Source organism: Macrotis lagotis, chromosome 5, assembly GCF_037893015.1.
Source record: "Macrotis lagotis isolate mMagLag1 chromosome 5, bilby.v1.9.chrom.fasta, whole genome shotgun sequence".
Classification (NCBI taxonomy): Eukaryota; Metazoa; Chordata; class Mammalia; order Peramelemorphia; family Peramelidae; genus Macrotis; species Macrotis lagotis.
Genome location: NC_133662.1, coordinates 218,536,070 through 218,555,708, shown reverse-complemented (window position 1 = coordinate 218,555,708; position 19,639 = coordinate 218,536,070). Strand labels below are relative to the sequence as shown.

At 40.5% G+C, this 19,639-nt stretch overlaps 1 protein-coding gene across 2 annotated transcripts in view; it reads left to right on the top strand.

The window, feature by feature from the left end:
- SYT6 (synaptotagmin 6) overlaps positions 1-17,280 on the top strand; it is a 67,048-nt gene extending 49,768 nt beyond the window's left edge. The window contains exons 4-7 of one of the 2 annotated variants that reach the window (XM_074190331.1): positions 3,767-3,887; positions 7,281-7,452; positions 10,077-10,227; positions 16,889-17,280. In XM_074190331.1, coding sequence (XP_074046432.1) covers positions 3,767-3,887; positions 7,281-7,452; positions 10,077-10,227; positions 16,889-16,960 — 516 coding nt within the window. In that variant the 3' untranslated portion in view covers positions 16,961-17,280. The remainder of the gene's footprint in view (positions 1-3,766; positions 3,888-7,280; positions 7,453-10,076; positions 10,228-16,888) is intronic. The other variant, XM_074190332.1, reaches the window with a different exon arrangement.
- Positions 17,281-19,639: the final 2,359 nt, after the last annotated feature.

Sequence of the window (19,639 nt, the reverse complement as noted above, 5' to 3'; positions counted from 1 at the left end):
CAGCAGTTTGTGGCTAGCATTCAAGCTGAGTCTTAAAGGAAATAAGGAATTGGAAGAGGTAAAAATAAAGTGAAAATTCATTCCAGGCAAAGGCAATCAGTACAATGTAGGAAAATGTATCACCTTATAGGAATTAGTAGGTCAGTTTGGCTTGGCTAGAGGATCCTCCAAGAACATCTGGCCCAGCTTCCTTGTGGTGCAGATAAGGAAACCCAGGGCCAGAGAGGGAAAGAACATAAGTCACACAGATAATTAGTGGCAGAGCCAGGATTCTGGCTAGGTCTGGATCTGTGATAAGACATAGCCAACAGAGGCCACAATGTTGAAAAGAATGACAGCAATGCTTCGCAGTTAGAGCAAGGTAGGCTGGGGCTGGGACAGCAAATGACCCAAGATCTGTATGGATTTCAAGAATTATTTTTATGGGTGCTAGTTCATTCATGTCCTTTTTATACTTTCAGGAAAAACCATATTGACTACCCACTTTGCTCCAGAATCTATAAGGGCAGAGGGGAGATGAGGAATAGGGATAACCAAGAATAGACTGGTCCTACCAGTCTAGAGGGGTGGAGACATATGTAGGTCCAACTGTGTTACCAGGTAAGAAAGAGAAACAGTGCCAAATTAATTCAGGGGAGGGAGAGGTTGCTTTCCTTTCTTGGCCCCATATGCAATTCTTCTCTCAGGGAGGCTAAAGACATTGGCATCGTTTTCAAAAAAGTATTTAGAGCATATAATATACAGAAGTTGGTGTGAAGGAGGCATGAGGAAGACAAAGCAGGGTATGGATTTATTTAAAATAGAGGGCTTGAGGGCAGCTAGGTGGCACAGTGGATAGAGCACCAGCCCTGGAGTCAGAAGTATCTGAGTTCAAATCTGGCCTCAGACACTTAATTGCCTAGCTGTGTGGCCTTGGGCAAGCCACTTAACCTCATTGCCTTACAAAACAAATTTAAAAAATAAAATAAAATAAAATAGAGGGTTCATGTCTGATGGAGGGTAGTGAGATGCCAGTCACTGGGGCAGAGAGAGTTTAAATGACTTGCTTAGGATTACACAGCTAGTAAATGACTGAGGCTAATAAATAATCTAGTGCCTCTCCAAGGCTAAGATCACAAAGCCCTAAAGTAGAGATGGGCATTAGGATGGAGATGGAGAAAGGTCAGCGTTTTTAAGCAGGGTGAGTTGTGCATCCCCAAAAGTGATCCATAAGAGATATATGAAGCATGGTACTGATTTTCCCACAGATAAGTGTGGAACTCAAAGGAGAATTATGAAAGGCATCAGGCAAGAGGATATTGATCCCCCTTCTGGGATGGGAACTGGTAGTGATGATTAGAGATGAAATAGATGCACAGATGTAAAAATGACAAGATTTGGCAACTTGAAGTCTTTGAAATTGTTGTCTATAAGAACTCATGTGCCCTTAGAGATAATTGTCAACCATTTAGAATATCTTTGGTCCTGAGGGGGTTTATACCTAATTCAACCCTTTGTTCATAGTGCCTAGGACATCCTAAAGACACTCATCTCTGTCTCTTAAAGTCCTTTTCTTTCTCCAAGGGCCAACTGATACAATCCTTCTCCAGAAAACTTGGCTCAACCCACCCTCCAGATGACATGATATGTGATGTTCTGTACTACACAGCCTTTCCACTCTTGTAGTATAATGGCGGGGGGAACACTGGCTTTGGAGTCAAAAGAATTGGGTTGACACTAGCTGTGTGATGAAGAACGAATTACTTAACTTTTTCTGCATCTCAGTTTCCTCATCTGTTAATATAGATATGTAAGACTGACCTCATAGAATTGTTCTATGGAAAGTATGGTGCAAACCTTGAAGTCCTTTAGAAATATGAGCTGTTTTTAATCTGACTCTTGGGTACTTATCTCACTGTCCCATGCATCACTGTTATTTATGTGTCTGTATTGCTCCTTATTAGGTTATAAATTCCATGAGAACAGGATCTATTTGTATCTAGTTGTGGAGCTGCTTCTCCATAACAGTGAATATAGTAGGCATTTAATAAATGCTTGCTGGATCAAAGGATAATTGAATGAATGCTGCCTGAGTCTCTGCTCACTGGATGAAAGGAACTGGAAAGGCACAGAATGGGGCCTTAGTCAAGCCCCCCGATCCTCACTTTGTTGTCCTCCTGAGATTTAATTAGTTTCTAGGAAAAATCAAAAGCCTTTGGCTTTTGCAAGGGAGGGAACCAGTGCCACCTAGGGGTGAATAAACAGACCTATTATTCAGGGAGATGGGGAGATGAGGAGATGGGGACCTTGGAATTTAGAAATGGACACCCAAAGAGCTTTATTCCAGAGACCACATTAGTGATTCTATGTTCTATAATCTAAGAGAGGATGATTCTTTCTGGGAAGTGGAGCGGGACACAAGAAAGGCTAGCCAAACCTAAAACTAGGACTGTTTCAAATCCTGACCTCTCCAAAACTAAGATCAGAAAGCCCTGATATGAGGATGGAGATGATGAGGATGGGGATGGGGATGGGGATGGAGAAAGGCCAATGTCTTTTACTGCTGTAAAAGTTGGCATCCCCAAACCTGATCCAAGTGAGGAGTTCAAAGGAGGATTCAAAAAGGTATCAGGCAAGAGGGTATCCATCCCATCAGAAGAGAATTTCAGAACTTTGGTGCTGTTTTCTACCCATTGTTCAGAAAGCTTCCACAATAGTTTGAATTTCTCTTTGGTGCTTGGTTTATCTAAAGGGAATATTAATTAATTTTCCAATATTTTAATGATTTTAATATTTGTTTTTCTATCACAGTTATTTCTGGATGTATACTACACACACATATACATACACACACACAGATTGAATCCTCTTTTATAACAAAACAAAGCAAAAAATAGTTGAACAACAATCACCAATGTAATGAGGAAGTCTGACAAGATATGTGATATTATGCTCCCTACCTTTCTGCTGAGAGGAGTGAGGTATGTTTCTTTATCTATTCTCCAGAACCAGCATTAGCTTTTACAATTAGTGAAAGTTTACTTTCCTTTCTTGGTGATTTTTCATTTGCGTTATCATAGTCATGTTTATTGTTCCTCTGGTTCTGCTTAAAGAAATCTGTATCAGTTCACATAAATCTTTTCATGTTTCTCTAAATTCTTTATCTCTATCTTTCCTTACTATACAATACTATTCCATGGCATCCATGTAACCCAGTTTGTTCCTCAGTTGGTGGGGACCCACACTATACCACCAAAAATTGCTCACCACCACAAATATGGTAATTAATATTTGGGCATAAAAACAGACCAAAAAAAGACAAAACATAATATGGCAGAGAGATCACTAACCTTGGAATCAAAATACTAAAAGATTAAAATCTTGCTCTGTGACCTTGGGTAAATCACATCCTCTCTCCAGGCACATGAGGGCTTCTGTGCCAAATGAGGAGTTTGTATTAGGTGATCAAGGAGGTACACTCCAGCCAGGTATGTGCTGGAGTCAATTTGAACCAGCTCTTGTGGACTAATTATTAAATTAGAAATCAGCAAGTGCTACAAATCAGGACTGGACTCATTATTTAGTTGACCATGTAGATGTGAGAAAGTGATAGAGAAAATGTGAATGATATACTTTAAATGCAAATGTGTATTGTGCCTATGTTATTTTTTGAAGAGATGGTTTTTAAATATTTATCAGTCTATCATTGATTCTAGACCTAAAACTTCTGATTGTGTTTGTTGCTTTCTCTGTCCGTGATCCCTCTCTGTACTGTGCTTCTTTCTAGGAGAGTGTGGACTTGGGAGAAATCATGTTTTCCCTCTGCTATCTGCCCACAGCAGGCCGCCTCACCCTAACAGTTATCAAATGTCGTAACCTCAAAGCAATGGACATTACAGGTTACTCAGGTATGGTCACTTCTTGTTCCTCTTGAATTCTTATGGGACTGAAAAGATGCTGGAGGATGAGAGAGAGAAGGGTTACAACACCATTTCTCTGAGAGAAGTATAAGAAGAGAAAGAAAGGGAGAGAAATGAAGGAAATAGAAAACAGGAACTTTTGTAGTTTGGGTGAAGTCTGTTTTATCAACAGTTCAGCAGGAAGATTTGCCTTTCTGTTTCTAGGTCTGCATGCCATCCATTCAGCAAGTAGGAATAGATTCATCCAGAACTTATGTGTTTCCACTGGATTTCTTCTGCATGTCTTAGACTCAATCTCAGGAGAATTATCTGGGCAGTTTCAGTGCATACTCCCCTTCTTCCTTCATCAAGCAGTGCAGCTATAAGCCTTTAACCTAGCCCAAAATACTCTGATCTCTGGAGCAGCTACAGTGACCATCTCTCAGTGGGACCTTTTAGATCAGTCGTGTTTCCCTACACAAAATGTCTTGGGATAAGAGATAAGAGTTTAAAAAGGTGAGATTAATTGCTCTAGCTACCAGAAGGCAGATGAATCCTGGAAATCTTTCCCTGAATTAACCCGAACTATCAGTTTTTGCCTTGAGAGTTGAAATGGGGTCATGTTACTGAGAATTCCCCTTTTAGGTTCCCAGCATGGAAGGTAGACATGACATCTGATATCCTTAGCTAGATTCCTCAAAGGTAAATAGAAAAAACATTAAGTCTGAGGTCACCAAGAAAGTACCCAAGAGCCCAGTCACCTTAAACAAGCCCTGGGTCCATTAAGCTCAACATTCAAAGTCATTAAGGAGTAGATACAAAAATTGAAATAAACTTTAAGATTTTTTTCCTTTGTAGAAAAATGTGCTTAATCTAATCATAGCCGCCATAGAAAAATAATATCCTAATTGCCAACATCTGTATCCAGTACAATCTGTGGCATTTGGAAAAAACTGAGATATCAGACCTTGAAACTGGAAGATTTTCAGGGAAAGTTTACTGGATACTTATATATAAAAATATAAGTATACACACACACACACACACACACACACACACACACACACATAATCTTTGAATCACACCAAGGTTCTGCTCCCAATGTCTAATGTCTCTCTGATATGCTCACACCTCCAAGGGAGGCTGGCGGCCAAAATCTGCCCCAGATAGCAGCAACCCACAAAGACAGCCCTAACACCTCTCCTTTCCTCTACTCTTTCCACCACTCTTAAGACATGGAGAGAAGCTCGGAGAACCACTTCTGGAGTGTGAAAAGATTCTTATGCGGCAGCAGCTCTCCTTCCCCAGAAAGATATCTAACGTATATTTCATTTTAATATCAAAATAAGTATGTTCCAGGGATGGAAATTCACTGAGGACTCTTGAAGCTGCAGAGGGAAATAGGGTTTTGCTGCCTAAGTCCCTACACCATCTTCCCTGATGTAATTAAATTGATGTGTTGGAAAGCTAGATTGTGGTAATGCCACTGAAATAGCTGTAAAAAGCCGTTCCAAATCAGAAGGGTTTTTCTTTTTTTATTGAGTTAAATTCGCTTTTTCCTCCTATGCTCACACCTCTTCTCCACCGAGAGCTAGGGTCTGTTATTACGTTTGGGCTTGATTTTTAAAAATATGGCTCCCCTCATTTTGCCAGGAATTGGATTTATGGGTTCAGGGCTTGAAAAAATGAATTTTTTTTTCAGTAAAATGGGTGCTGGCTTCCAGGAGCCTCCATGATTGTCACTTCTCTTTTCCCTTGAGTCAGGGTTCGAGGGAATAGAACAAAGTAATAAAGAAAAACTGTATGGTGTTTGTATTCAGAGACAATGTTCAAATCTTGCTGTATTGGAGAGTCCATCCTATTTCCCCACTATTTCCCCTTTGTTTCCTAAGTAAATTCATAGGCTGCTCATCTCTGTTTTGGATTACGATTGGTAGGGATGCACCCCAGCAATGGTTCTTGTTCTTTTTGCATGTCATAACCTCCTTTGGAAGTCAGGAAAAGTCTATGGATTCCTTTGAGAATAATGTTTTAAAATAAATCTTCTGTCCCATCACTTAGTTTTGGCTCATTTAAAAGTTAGAGTAAGAGCCTTCTAGACTTTCAATTTTTGATTCCAGATATAATTTCTACTTCCACCTTCTTTCTGTTCACTACTGGTGACATGAGCCCAGGATCTCACTAGAATTATCTTGAGAGTTTTCTAACCCTGACTCTCATATATGTTTAATCAGAAATATGAATTGCAGATTGAGTGTAGACCAGCTGTTCTGGCCTTTGAGACAAAGAGTACCCTGGTTCCCAGGCAAGAGGATGTCTCAGAACATCAGATGCTCACAAACTATTATTACCTGTGAGCTTCCCTCCTGTTTCTTCAGCTGCAGAACATAAATAACAATTATAGTGGGGCCTGAGACACCTATGTTAGGAGGGACAATGGTTGTCAGTTCATTTGGATGCATGGAAAATTTAATGGTAGAAAAATGACACTGAAGTATTCCTGTTGAAAAGAAGAGAAGGGGCAGGGGTAAGGGTAGCGGGCAGCAAGAGAAAAGAAAAATTGGTAAAAAGTAGCCATCTGACCATTCAGTGAGCCTATAGAGCCTATAGAGTATGTGCAAGATATCCCTACCTCCCAGAGAGACCTTTGACATTTCCTCCTGGCTGTCCCACTGCCCTTTAGTCAAATTTCAGGGACGCCAAAAGCAAGGCCTCCACTCCTCCTTTCTAAGCCAAGCAAAAATGTGATTGTTGGGGACAATGGACCCCATAATCTTTCTGTCAGCCAGGGAAGACAGGAGCAAAGTCCTGCTGGTCTCTGTTCATTGCTTTCTGACACATTTATTTCTACTTCTTGGACTTAAATGGGTTCTATTTTTACTCCCTAATCTAAGCTCCTTTGGTTAATGGTCCTGGCAAAACCCCCAGAGAACAAGAATCCAAATAGGTAAAAAAAAAAAATAAACTGGCTTTGTTCAGCTTCACCTCTTTTCTGAGCCTAAGGCAGTGGGCCTTCAGTCAGCCGAGCATGGGGCCAACAATTAAGGACTCCTGGTTTCTCCCCTATATACCCATGGACAAGTCACTTGACTGCTCTTGGGCCTGTTTCCCCATTAGTAAAAGCCCATTAAATTATCTCCCAAGAATGCCACGGAACTAAAGAGACAATGTTTATTAAGCATTGAATGCTCCTTGGAGGCAGGTGTTCTGTATAAATACAAGGTGGTGCTATTATTTTTACCAACCCACTGATATCTTCTGACAAGTCACAGTAGGTCTTGTGTACAGATTCCTTCTTTGTTCAAATACTGGTTCAGGAACACCTGCTTAACAAGTTTCTTTCCCTTTCCTGTCCTTCTCTCCCTCCCTCAATGCCCCATGCCACTTCCACTATCATCACAGATCCCTATGTCAAAGTTTCCCTGCTGTGTGATGGCAGGAGGCTGAAGAAGAAGAAAACCACCATAAAGAAGAACACACTTAATCCAATCTACAATGAGGCCATCATCTTTGACATTCCACCAGAGAACATGGACCAAGTCAGCCTGCTCATCTCTGTTATGGATTATGATCGGTAGGTATGAGCCCTAGCAGTGGCTCTTGCTCTTTTGGTATGTAATGGAAGTCTGAGGAAACCTATGAATCCCTTTGCGGAATGATATTTTTAAATAAATAAAATAAACTACATATGGTTGATTACCAAAACAAAACCAAAAAATCACCCAAATACATTGAAATAGAATTATATATTTTTTAAAAAATTCAAAGAATCCAAATAAAGAACCCCTGCCCTAGAGAGATTTTAAAAGGGCAAAGTATTCAGCCAACTCAAGTTTCTTGGCCTTAGGTTTTGGGGCCCTTATTATCTTGAACCCCAAAGCTGGACCTTGATGGTACCAATACAGCACTCCAAATGTTCATAGAACTATTTGTACCCAACCTGTGGTAGAGTCTTCTGAGCTCATATTGGTCTGATCAGAAACCACTGGACACATTTTACCTTGACCTTAAAATAGTGATGTCATTTTTGGTCCTCCTTGATAAGGAGGACAGCAACCAATCAACCAACAGCAATCTGAGATACGGTAATGTTTCTCTCAAACAGAGTCAAGTTGCTCTTCCCACTACATCATTTCCAACAGTGACACCATCATTCTTTTCATTTCTTGAGCTAGAAACCATGGAGTCTTCTCTAATTCTTCCTTCTCCTTTCTTCCTTATATTTCATCTTTTTTTCTACTTTAATTTTTTTTTCCTTTTGAGATAGCTCCAATTTGCCCTTGACTTTCCATTCCCTTTGCTACCATATAGCTATGGCTTTGTCACCTGCCTGGATCATTGCAACATATATTCTTTTTTTTTTTAGATTTTGCAAGGCAATGGGGTTAAGTGGCTTGCCCAAGGCCACACGACTAGGTCATTATTAAGTGTCTGAGGTCGGATTTGAACTCAGGTACTCCTGACTCCAAGGCCAGTGCTCTATCCACTGCACCACCTAGCCGCCCCCTGCAACATATATTCTAAGGAGTCTCTCGGCTTCCAATCTTTACACTGTACATTATTCCAGTTTAGTCTTCCTTAAATACTCTTCCTTTATATTATCCAATACCACCCCACAACTTTAGAACCTACAATAGCTCCCTATTTCCTACCACAATAAACATTTCTCTGTTTTTAAAATCCTCTATCATCTGACCTCATTTATCCTTCTTAACTATATTTTCTACTGTGCCCTGAATTCCACACTGTTTGCCCATTCCTGAGTTTAATTACTCTTTCCCCTTTTGTTGTTGCTGTTTTTCAGTCATTTTTTAGTCATGTCCTACTTTCCATGTCCCCATTTGAGGTTTTAAGAAAACAAAGAGACTGGAATGATTTGCTGTTTCCTTCTCCAACTCATTTTATAATTGAGGAATAAGTATGATCCTGTAATGTTGTAATAAAGTGAAGTAAAAGGAAAGTAAGGTCTAGTAAGGAAAGAGATATTGTAAGAAGAAACTGAGGCAAACAGGGTCAAATGATTTGCTCAGGCTCCCACAGCTAGTAAATGTCTGAGGCTGGATTTGAACTCAGGAAGATTAGTCTTCCAGACTTCAGACCCTGGTTCTATCCATTGCATCACTATCATCTTTAATGACTAATTCAAGTCCCATCTCTTTATTTTTTTTGCCTTTCTTCATATTCACACATATTTATATTCACACAGTGTCTAGGACATGATGAATACTTAAAAAGTGTTTGCTGATCGATCTTTTCCAGGAAGCTTTCTATGATTATTCTTTTCAAATTTATCTCTCCCTTCTCTGAATCCAGTTCTGGTTTGGCACCTTGTTGTTCTCTGTACGTCAAATGTACTAGAATGGTTTGCTCAGTCTATAAATTCCCCAAGATCTTATAGCTACTCCATAAGACTCAGTATAGTGAACAGTGAACACATGGTGGGAATCCAGAAACTCCTGTCCCTAAAGTTAAAGAAAAGCAAGAAAACAAGAGGTCAGACTCCATTCTTGTTATTTAGTACATATCTTTGTAAGTAGTAGGTAATCACTAAATATTTGTTGATTTATTGTTTTGTGACAAAATCACTTTAGCTAACAGGTTTATTGCACATTTCACTCTATCCACCCTAGGAGTGGACTATGAGTCACATTTAACAATTCGATGAGATTTGGAGCTGGCAGGGAGAAAATACTCATGGGAGGTTGATTTATTATATTTTTGAAATCTCCTTTGGGCCACTCAAGCAATACTGGCAAAGTAGGAGAGCATATAGCTATCTCTTCCACATTGTGACTTTTCCCAATGAGGTTCCAATATATAGTGGGTCGACATAAAAATTAAATGGAAATTTTTGGAGCATTTTGTAGAAGCCCACAGATGATATACAAAGTCAAGCAGATGATATAGAGCCTATGGCCATATACTTATCTCAAATTTTACAATAAGGTACTATAAATATACCATAAAAGAAGAAGGAAAAAAATTCAGACTTCTTCTCTGGGACAAAGGGAGGGCCAAAAAATTTTAAGTGGATTTTCCAGATCATGTACTGTACCCCCAATCCCCATGATATGGAAGGGATAACTGTACTCATGGTTCAGATTTCTATTCAAGGGTTTAGGAGTCCTAAGATTTAACTTCAAAGAACTGCTAAGAAAGCTCATCAGGTCATCTGTGCTCTGTCCTTTGTCTCCTCAGAGTGGGTCACAATGAGATCATTGGAGTCTGTAGGGTGGGGATCAGTGCTGAAGGTCTGGGGAGAGACCACTGGAATGAGATGTTGGCCTATCCACGGAAGCCCATTGCACACTGGCATTCCTTGGTAGAGGTAAAGAAATCCTTCAAAGAGGTGGGTCCGGCCCCTCTTGTCCCTTAAATTGCATGGATTTTGCATGGCTCACTTGGCTAGAGAATGGCAATCAGCTTTTCTTTAGGTTTAAGACATTTCCTGGGAAAAGAGGCGGTGGAGGGTCATCTATTGAAGTGTGTGGTTCTCTCCCTCCAATTTCTTCTTGGTTTGGTTTCAATTATTTTGTCCTTAAGGTTTAAAAATTCAGAGAACAAATAAAGGATGTGCTCCCTTGGGATGGAGTAGAGGGGGTAGGTATGGAAATGCAATTAACATTTTCACATTGGAAAATAAATATGAGCCTGTAATGTTGTAATAAGGTAAAGAGAAAGCATTGAACTTGGAGTTTTAGGATCTGAGTTTGAATCCTAGCCCTGCTATTTACTGCCTATATGACCTTGGGTCATGTCCTCTCTCTGGGTCTCAGTTTCCTTATCTGTAACATAAGAGAGTTGGACCACATGACCTTGAAGATTCTTTTCACTTCTGAATCTATGATCCAATAATCCTGTTATATTAATAATTGAAATGACTTCACAAAGTCCCCCTGGGCCTTCCAGTCTTTCTTAAGATAAGATTAACATTAAGAGAAGAGACACATGACATAATTTTTCTCCAGAAAAGAGGCCCTGGATGTATGAGAAGAGGAATTCCATTCCCTGACTTTATCCTCAAAGTATTGAGAGAGCTGATGACTTTTCAGTCATGGTTAGTGCTCATCTTGCCTTTACATAGTGCTTAGGATAATGAGGGTATGTTTTGCTCCCCCTCAAAAGAAGATAAAACTATCACTCAGACACACACACACACAAAAACTCCTGCACAATTCAATACTATGAAATATTTCTCTAGAGGAGGCAGAATAAGAGAGAGGAAGAGAAAAGCTATAAAATTTGAAGAATGAGAAGCCAAATCCCTGATGGGAAATTCCCACTGCATAGAGATGAAGGTCTCTGGGCTCAGCCTAGTCTTTTGGTAGTTTTTCAGCTTTGGGAATCTTGAAAAACTCCCTTCACAGAGACTTTTGTTTCTTACAGTCTCCAGGGAGAGAAATGCAAGTCAACAAGCAGCAAACCAAATAGAGCTTCCCCTGTGGTATTTAGGGAGCCCTCAGGCCAAGGCCTTAGGACCAGTTTCTAATAATATCTAGTAAGGTTTTTCTCATACTTGGAAAAAAAAATAACACTAGAGCCTGAAAAGCAAGAGTCCTGAGTTTTAGTGTTGGCTCTGCCCCTAGCTCATTCCATGACTTTGGCCAATGTATCTTAAGCTTAGATTTTCCACCACCTAAGAAATTAGGCTTAGAAACCTCTCAGGTATCTCCTTCCATTCTTCCTTAAAACTCAATGATTTCTCTTCAGAAATGCCTACCCCCTTCTTCTTCATTCACAGGAAGAGGCTGAAATCTCCTAATGCCACAAAGCATCAAAGTCTACAACAGAAATGTGGTGGAAGCTAGTTTTCCTTATTTCAAGCAAAGGATGGTTGGCTACTCATTAGGGCTGTGGTCTGGTAGAGGCCATACTAGATGACCTCTGAGTCCTTTCCACCTATGAGGTTCTCGGATTCTCCCAGATTCATACAGACTTTGTCTTTTCACATCTTGGTTGGTTCTCAGATCTGGTAAGAATCTGGATAAAAACATAAACTCCATAAACCCCCTTTCTTCCACACCCACACCCCGATGAAAAAGAAGAGGGAAAAAGAAAACCCTGAGCGTGTCATTCCCCATCGCATGACCCTATACCCTAAACCCTAAAGGCCATTTTCCCACATTTCATGGGAGCAGTGATGACAGCAGAAAGGAGAGAGGTCTGCCATCTTGGAGACGTTATTATTGCAAACAAGTTGCTCATATTGGAGGGTATTCATGTGTACTGAGAAAGCTTGAAAGAGGGCTTCCAGATTTGGAAATAAACAGGGAAGATAGGGAAGGCAGGTAGGGAACGAATCGATTCTCTCTCCTTTTGTAAAGCTTGCCTTCTCTGATTGACTTTGGGGTTTTCCAACAGGGAGGAAGGCAGAAGGAACAAATTGTTTCTTATTCTGGTGACTTGGGTTTGCCTGATGTTCCCATATTTTTGTTGTCAGTCTTTGCCAGAGTAATCCTTCCACTGTCCAGAGTCCTATCCCTGCAGGGAAGACTCTCATCCCACAAATACATCTCCCTTCCTCTTTTCATCCTCCAGTAGGTGTCTCCTTCTTTCTCCGCAAGGTGTGTGAAACTCTATCACCATCTGTTAGGCATCAAGTGATTTGACTGAGAAAAGTTGTGGATTCTCCACCCCCTTCCCCCATTCTGGAGATAATTAAAAACAGAGTAGTTCCTGTATATCTGGAATGGGTTAGAAATATCCTTTCCAAGAACAATGGGTCCTCTTCTTTGCTTTGCCACTAATGATCAATATGAGTTGTAGACAATTTGGCAAACCTCTCTGGGCCCCTGATTCCTCAATTGTGAGATGCGAGCACTAAAAACAAATGTTAAGTCTCTTCCAGGGATAAACATCCATGAATCTAAATAAGGGTATTCCTAAAATTCTAAAATCAGCCCGGTGAGTAACTACTCTATAAATCTCAATATTTCTGTATCCCCATTGTCAATCTAGGGTTGTCCATGGTACATTTAAGAGCAATGACTTTTGGAGAGGTCAGAGTTTGGTAGTGCTATGGTAGAGAGTTTTGACCCCAGAGGTTCTTCCCTTCATGATGAATGCAAAGTAATTAAGTCAAATAATTGAGTTTAGGTTACATTTCTTTGAGAATTTGGATGACATCATTCACACTGAAAAATTTTAAAAAGAAGGAAAGAAAAGAAAAAAATAAAGTGGACCTAAGACCTTGGAAATGAATATTATATGAAACAATAAAAGTAAAGTAACAGTATAGGGGAAAGAAGGGAGAGTAAATTGATTCATATCTTATGGGTTTTCTTTTTTTCTTTGTCCTCTTACACTCAGCTTCCAAGTCCCCTCTCCCACACTCCTAACCCCAGGAACCATTCCATATTTCTCTCCAATTGATAATCATTTCTCTGCCTCAAAAAAGCTGAAAAATGTCATACTTCTCAGAAAAGAGGATTTCACCGGTATTCATTTGCATAAAATTCCCACCCACACTTCCACACCTGGTGGTTGAAGGATCTTTGTTTAAAAAAAAAAATTTAAAAACCCCAGCAGCTCCCTCCATTTGACTGCAGTTCAAAACCCTTTGCCATTGATTATCACCTCTGATACCCTTAGATACACCTCCAAAAGAGAATCCTTACCTGAGAGCTTAGACCTGGATCTGGCTCCTCCCTCCTGACTTACCAGGCCATTTTATGAGTAGTTTCTTTTCATGCCTCCTGCTTCTCCATTTGTAAGATGAAGAGAATGATCGTTATTCCCTGGTTCATAGGAAGATAAATGAGATAGTAGCTGAAAACCCCTCTCTATTTATATAGCACCTTTCTTCGAGGAGTTTAGAGTGCTGTGATTATTATTTTTTTCCTAATGAGAACAGAGGGCACCATCTTCGCTTGCTTGTTTTGAACATAAAATAATGTTGAGTGGGAACAAATTATCTGAAAAAGACATTTTTTTTTTCCTGCTGGGAATTTTTCATGAATAAAAATTAATTAAATCATAGCTATCCCTCTCTTCTTCCACAGCAGCTGCTGCTGTGGCCACCACTGCTACATCCCCTTCCTCCCTTTTTTGACATGTCAGCTTAGCTACAATAGCAAGTGTCTAGTTCAACTCAATGGCCTCCTCAGGGAAGGCTAAGCTCAGATCATCAGCCAGGGATGATTGTCCCCCTTGAAGTCTGACCTATTTCAAGCCAACAAAAGGCCCCCTGGTTCAAATTGCCATAGTCCTGTACAATCACTTCAGTGCATGGTGGGGGCTCCTGCTTCACCATCTCTGAACCTCTGGGGGCAATCATGGACCAATGAACCAATCATGGACCTTGCCATTGACCAGGAAATTTCTAACCTTCCTTTATTAAATCTTTGTTTGGGAAAAAAATATATAACAACAATCAGGGAATAGCAAGGGAATCATCAGTCCATTCCCATTAACCCTAGCTGGACAATTAAACCCAACGTGATTTCTTTTTAACAGCATGGAAGGTATCCCTGCGGCTGTTTCAATTCCCCTTTCTCTTGCCTGTTCTATCAATCAAACAGTGGATTAAGAAGCATTGTTTACCTAGGGAGGAAAAAAGTCATTTCAATATACCTTTCACCAACATTAAAGGCTGTTATAGGAAAAATAAAGCATTAGAAGTCTTAAAATGTGTTTTAAGTACGAGGGGTAATAGAATCAATCCTATTTCACCTCTTGGTGAAGCACGTGAATCAGATTTCATGGGCGCATGGAGCCCTCAGAAACCAGACGATTTATTTATCTAAAATATTTCACCAGGGAAACCCTCGGTTGTGATTTCATTCATGTGGATGCTGCAAGCAGAGACTGTCAACCTGGAGTTAGGAGTAAGTACCACCGGGGTGGGCCCAACAAGGCTAGGCGTCTTGGTATATTTTCTGCCTTATTAGTCCAAGATGGCCTCAAGCAGAGATGGTGACAAAGTGGAAGGAGTACTGGTTTGGGGAGTCAGAAAACCTAGGTTATGGTCCTGACTCTGTCACTAGCCAACTGCGTGAGCTTGATGAAATCACATATCTCTGCCAAGATTCAATTTCCTCATCTGTCAAATGAAGGACTTCAACCACATAACCCCCTTTTTCAGACCTTTCTAGCTCTAAAATCCCCAGTATATGATTATTCAACAGTAGGACTTTATAAGAGTTAGAATCTGAAATGAGAACTGAGAGAATTGATCTTATAGAGAAGTCAAGGTTCCAAAGCTGATGGTGTTCCACTCCATACCAATCCAGTCAATCTTACAGCCTTGTGTTCTCAGGTTGTAGGATCAGTGGCCATCATGGACTGTCTACCTAGCACCTCCTTATTTCCCAAGAGCTTGTCCTGGTCTGTCCTCATGATATCCAGAGGACTATGAAAACCTGAGCCTTGCATGTCAAGGTCATCGAGTTCACAGTCCTACTCTTCCCTGGTTCAAGGGAGAACTCCATAATCTCAATGACTTTGAGGATGGGGCTTAATTTGGGAAGGGGTGCTTGTGATTCATCCCATGGGTGATCTCATCTGTCAATTTTGCTCAGAGACAAGTAGTCCACTCCTCAGGAAGCTTGACCCTTGTATGTTGAGATGATGGATGTGTCCAGAAGAAACCATATCACTGTCTCCAGGTGGAAAGAGGAGAAGGGACCCCTGTATTACTAAAGACCCATCACCCCAAAAAGCTTTTATCTCCTAGGGGATTCTAGCTTCTCTAGATTTCACCCTTAGGGAATTTTGCTCAGAGAGACAAGTCCACATCCTTAAATCCACCATCATTTCAACTTTCTTGCCATAGGTATCAAAAAGGTTAAGCCAGTTAAGCTGATCAGAGCACTGCAGGGAAAACAAGAGAAACTACAGTTTAGAAGAGAGAAAATTTTGCACATTGGAAAGAAAATCTGGGTTCAAATCTTGAATCTGCTTACTGAAGGATTATGTGACTTTAGACAAATCACTTAACCTCTCTGGACCTCAATTTCCTCATCTATTAGGTGAGAAATTTGGATGAAATGGTCCTAAGTTCCCTTTCAATTCTAAGTCTATGAGCTTATGAGTAGGGCTCTGACAAAAGTCACTTGGAAATGATAAGGGCTCCCAAACAGATCGGGATGAAGTCATTAAGTGAGATCCTGGACAGGGAGACCCCTGCCCCCTTGCATCTGTGAGTTGATTTTAGGTTAAAGGAATGGTTGAATCATGTAGAACCAAGTTCATCCATCTTCATTCTCGCCCCTCAACTCATTACAATCATTGTGCTCTGCAGAGAGATGAGTCAACTGTGTATGCATATGTGTGTGTGTATGTGCGTGTGTGTGTAGGAAATGGTGGGCAGGGTGGTGGATGGAGATAGAAGAGGGAAAGCTTGTGGGAGGGCAATTGAAGGAACCTGGGGAGGGGTCAAAGGCTGAAAACCTAGAACAAACTGCTTCCATCTCTTCGCTTCCTATCCTTAGATTGCCTATGGTCTCCTGGGTTAGGCGTAACTTTACCCAAGGTGATGTAAATGAAGAATAAGACAGAAGTGTGGAATCAGACCCCAGAGGAGAGCCGTATTAGTTCTTAAGCGGGACAAACAGCTCCCAGACAAATTACTAATAATTCATGAGCGTGGGTTCCTGACAGTAAAGGAACACATCACGAGCTGCCTTTTTGGCTACCTGCATAATCCGATTTTCAGCTTGAAAAATGACTGAGACACCCAGGAATGGCTCAGGCCCAGGACCTCATTAAAACACATGCACACACAAACAAAACAATAGAAAATAAGTGAGCTCTAATTACTTTTGCTGTAAATCTTTATTTTTTTTTTAATCAGGTATCTGAAAATGGAACAGTAAAGCTGTTTCCTTTACTTCTCTGCATGGCCTGCAGCAAAATTCAGGAAAGCTTATAAAACTGGGAAAGGTGAATTCAGTGCATGCGGGCCCAATAATTGCTGGGCATATATTAAAAAGACCAAATCCCTTGACAGTGACCCACCTCTAGCCTTGCTGGTATAATAATTATAACAAGACCTTCTTGTTTCTCTCCAGTGGCAGGGCCGAGCTGCAAGCTTTGACAGCCAGGGTTCCTGCCCATCTCCAAAACCTCCTCCAACACCGTGAGATGCATGGCCGTGGAACACCAATGGGACTAAGCGATGTTATTTTTGCCCTTGTTCAACAGTCCAAGTGCAGGGCATCACCCTGCAGCAGCCGCCAGTCACTCACTCCAGAGTCTTAAATGTTCCTGCCGTAGGTCAAGGCTGAGAAATTTCTTGTATGGTCAGATTTGTCTTAGTCTTTTCTGTCTCCCAAGTGATTTTTTCATTTGTTTATTTGTTGGGCTTTTTGTTGTTGTTTTGTCGTTGTTGTGGTGGTTTTCACTTTTGTGGATTTGTAGTCAAGAACAAGATGAGGGGCAAAGAAAGAACGAGAAGAAGATGGAGTAGCCCCAAGATTTGTCAAATAAAGTCTATAATAGTAGTGTTTTCTGTGGAGGTGGTGAAGCTTCAAAATTCTGAGCCTCCACCATAGTCACCTCACCCCTGAAGAGGAAGGAATCTGAGATGGGCTAGCCCTTTCATTTTCAGAGTTCCCTACCAATGGGGCCACACTTTTATAGTCAGTTTTGGGTTGACCTCATCTCACCCAAAAACCTTGGCTGGCTGATATTTATCTAAACCAAGATTTGAGCTCAAAGTGTTCTCATTTTGAAATTTTAACCAAATTTGAGGGGGTTGTGATGTTTGTACAGGTGGGGCATAGGGTGCCTCTAGTTTGCTTTTTCACATGAATTGAAATAAGTTGCCTCTTCAAGAAAACAGAAATGTTTTCCTAGAGAAGAGTTTGGTTGAAGCCAAACATACCGGGTGTTTCCTGGATCCCAGCAGCTAATGGTGACATTTGTTTGCAAACGGGAGCTTTGTTCTCAAAATACCCCTAATTATAAAGAAAGAAAGGCATATATAACATATGTTTGGGAATGATTCGCAGTAATATATAGTTTTCAAATTTCCATGAGATACTAAACAGCTGCTGAAAACATTCTTATGGGCCAAAAGGAAACCCAGATAAAAGGCGAATTTCTGAATAGTAAGTTTTGGGATCAGGGGCACCACCCTCTGTCCATCCTGCCAAGGAGCTCATATTTTCTACTGAGGTCACGTAAGCTAATCTGCTTTGGCAAACTATGGACTTTGGAGACACTTTTCATCTTCAACTTTAGTTCTGTAAATTGCTAAGTATTTTTGTGTTGTTTGTTTCCATGTTAATAAATGAGTTTTCTTTAGCTATCTACTTTAGGCCAGATTCAAGGAAAAAGCTGATAATCTTCTGTACCCACATTTCTTTTAAGTCTGATGAATTTGGAGCCCACTGGTCAGGGCCAGAGGCTCAGCCTCCATCTAAATGGTATTAGTGAATGGGGAATTTCCATCCCAGATCAGAACTCACTATTGCAATACTTGGAAAACCAATGGATTTAGAACTTACCAGGGCTAAGCTAGAGAGGCCCTCTATCAGACAGTGGAAGGTCAAATACATAAAACCCATTCACCAACCTTGTGTCTCACTCTTTATACATGTTACATGCTATTAGAGCAGCAAATCAATAAAGTAAACCCTTGTTTTAAACTGAAATAACAGGCTGTTTCTTTTAATCCCTTTGGAAGGTTATCCATTTCTAAGATTGTACAGAAATTACATTGAAGCATAGAGTTATTGGAATCTTAAAAGTCAATGTATTCAATTCCCCTCACTTTATGAATGAGGAAACTGAGGGAGGCAAAGGAAGAATTATTCAGCTGAAAAAAAATTATATGGAGATAAGCTCAAACCTTACCCTGCCTCCTAGACTAGGGAAAGATGGTAAAAGTGGGAAAGGGGCTGTGCACCAACCTCAGTTTCCCATATATCATGATTAATAGTTGTTGCAAGGAGATGAGGCTTGTGACTGAATCACTGAAAAAACATTGCCACTATAATCAAAGTCATGAATGATCAGGGACCAGTTGAGCTCTAGGCTCTAAACCTTAAAGCCAGATGTTTGAATGAACTGACAAGTGACCAGCATTACACATTACATGTTGCCCAACAATAGCTACACCAGGTAGAGATGAGATCTCTTGGTCATACAAGAGACCAACTTTGAAAGAACGATGGATCCAAACAAACCCAGTACTCCTAGAAAACACAACTCCTATTGGCAATAATCCCTAATGTTGCCTTTACAAACAGCTTGTGATAATTGCTGATTCTAACCTCAGACTTTCTAGAAAAGGAGTTGAGTTTGGTGTCTTTGGGTGAAATTTTTCAGTCTTTAGACAGTTCTTCATTTATTAGTAATCTAAGTAATAGCCACCCTCCATCTTCCTTCCTGTGAACTTGAGATCAAAATAAGCAGGCTAGGAACAACTCCAAGGATTGTTTGGAGAACCAAGCCCTCGGAGACTCTGTTGCTTTTCTCAAACTAGAGGTCTGAGCCTTTGTGCTGAAGACACCTCTTTCTTCCTCCTCCCCTCCAAGCCCTCCATTGTGAATTAAATACATGATTCTTTACAAAATATATCATCAATCATCTCTTTGGGTCTTTCCATCTCCATCATCACTGAGAGTTTTAGTTCAATTTAAGTCTTTGTCCCTTGCCTATTTTTTGTGGTCATTGCACATACTCAAGGAAAGTTGGTAGGTGAACAGGTCCACATACAAGACAAGGAATATCTTGCAATTTTCATCTTTATTTCATAGACGTTTACTCAGACTGTATGAAGAAGGCTGGAGTTTGTTTTTTCCCCTCTTTTTGGC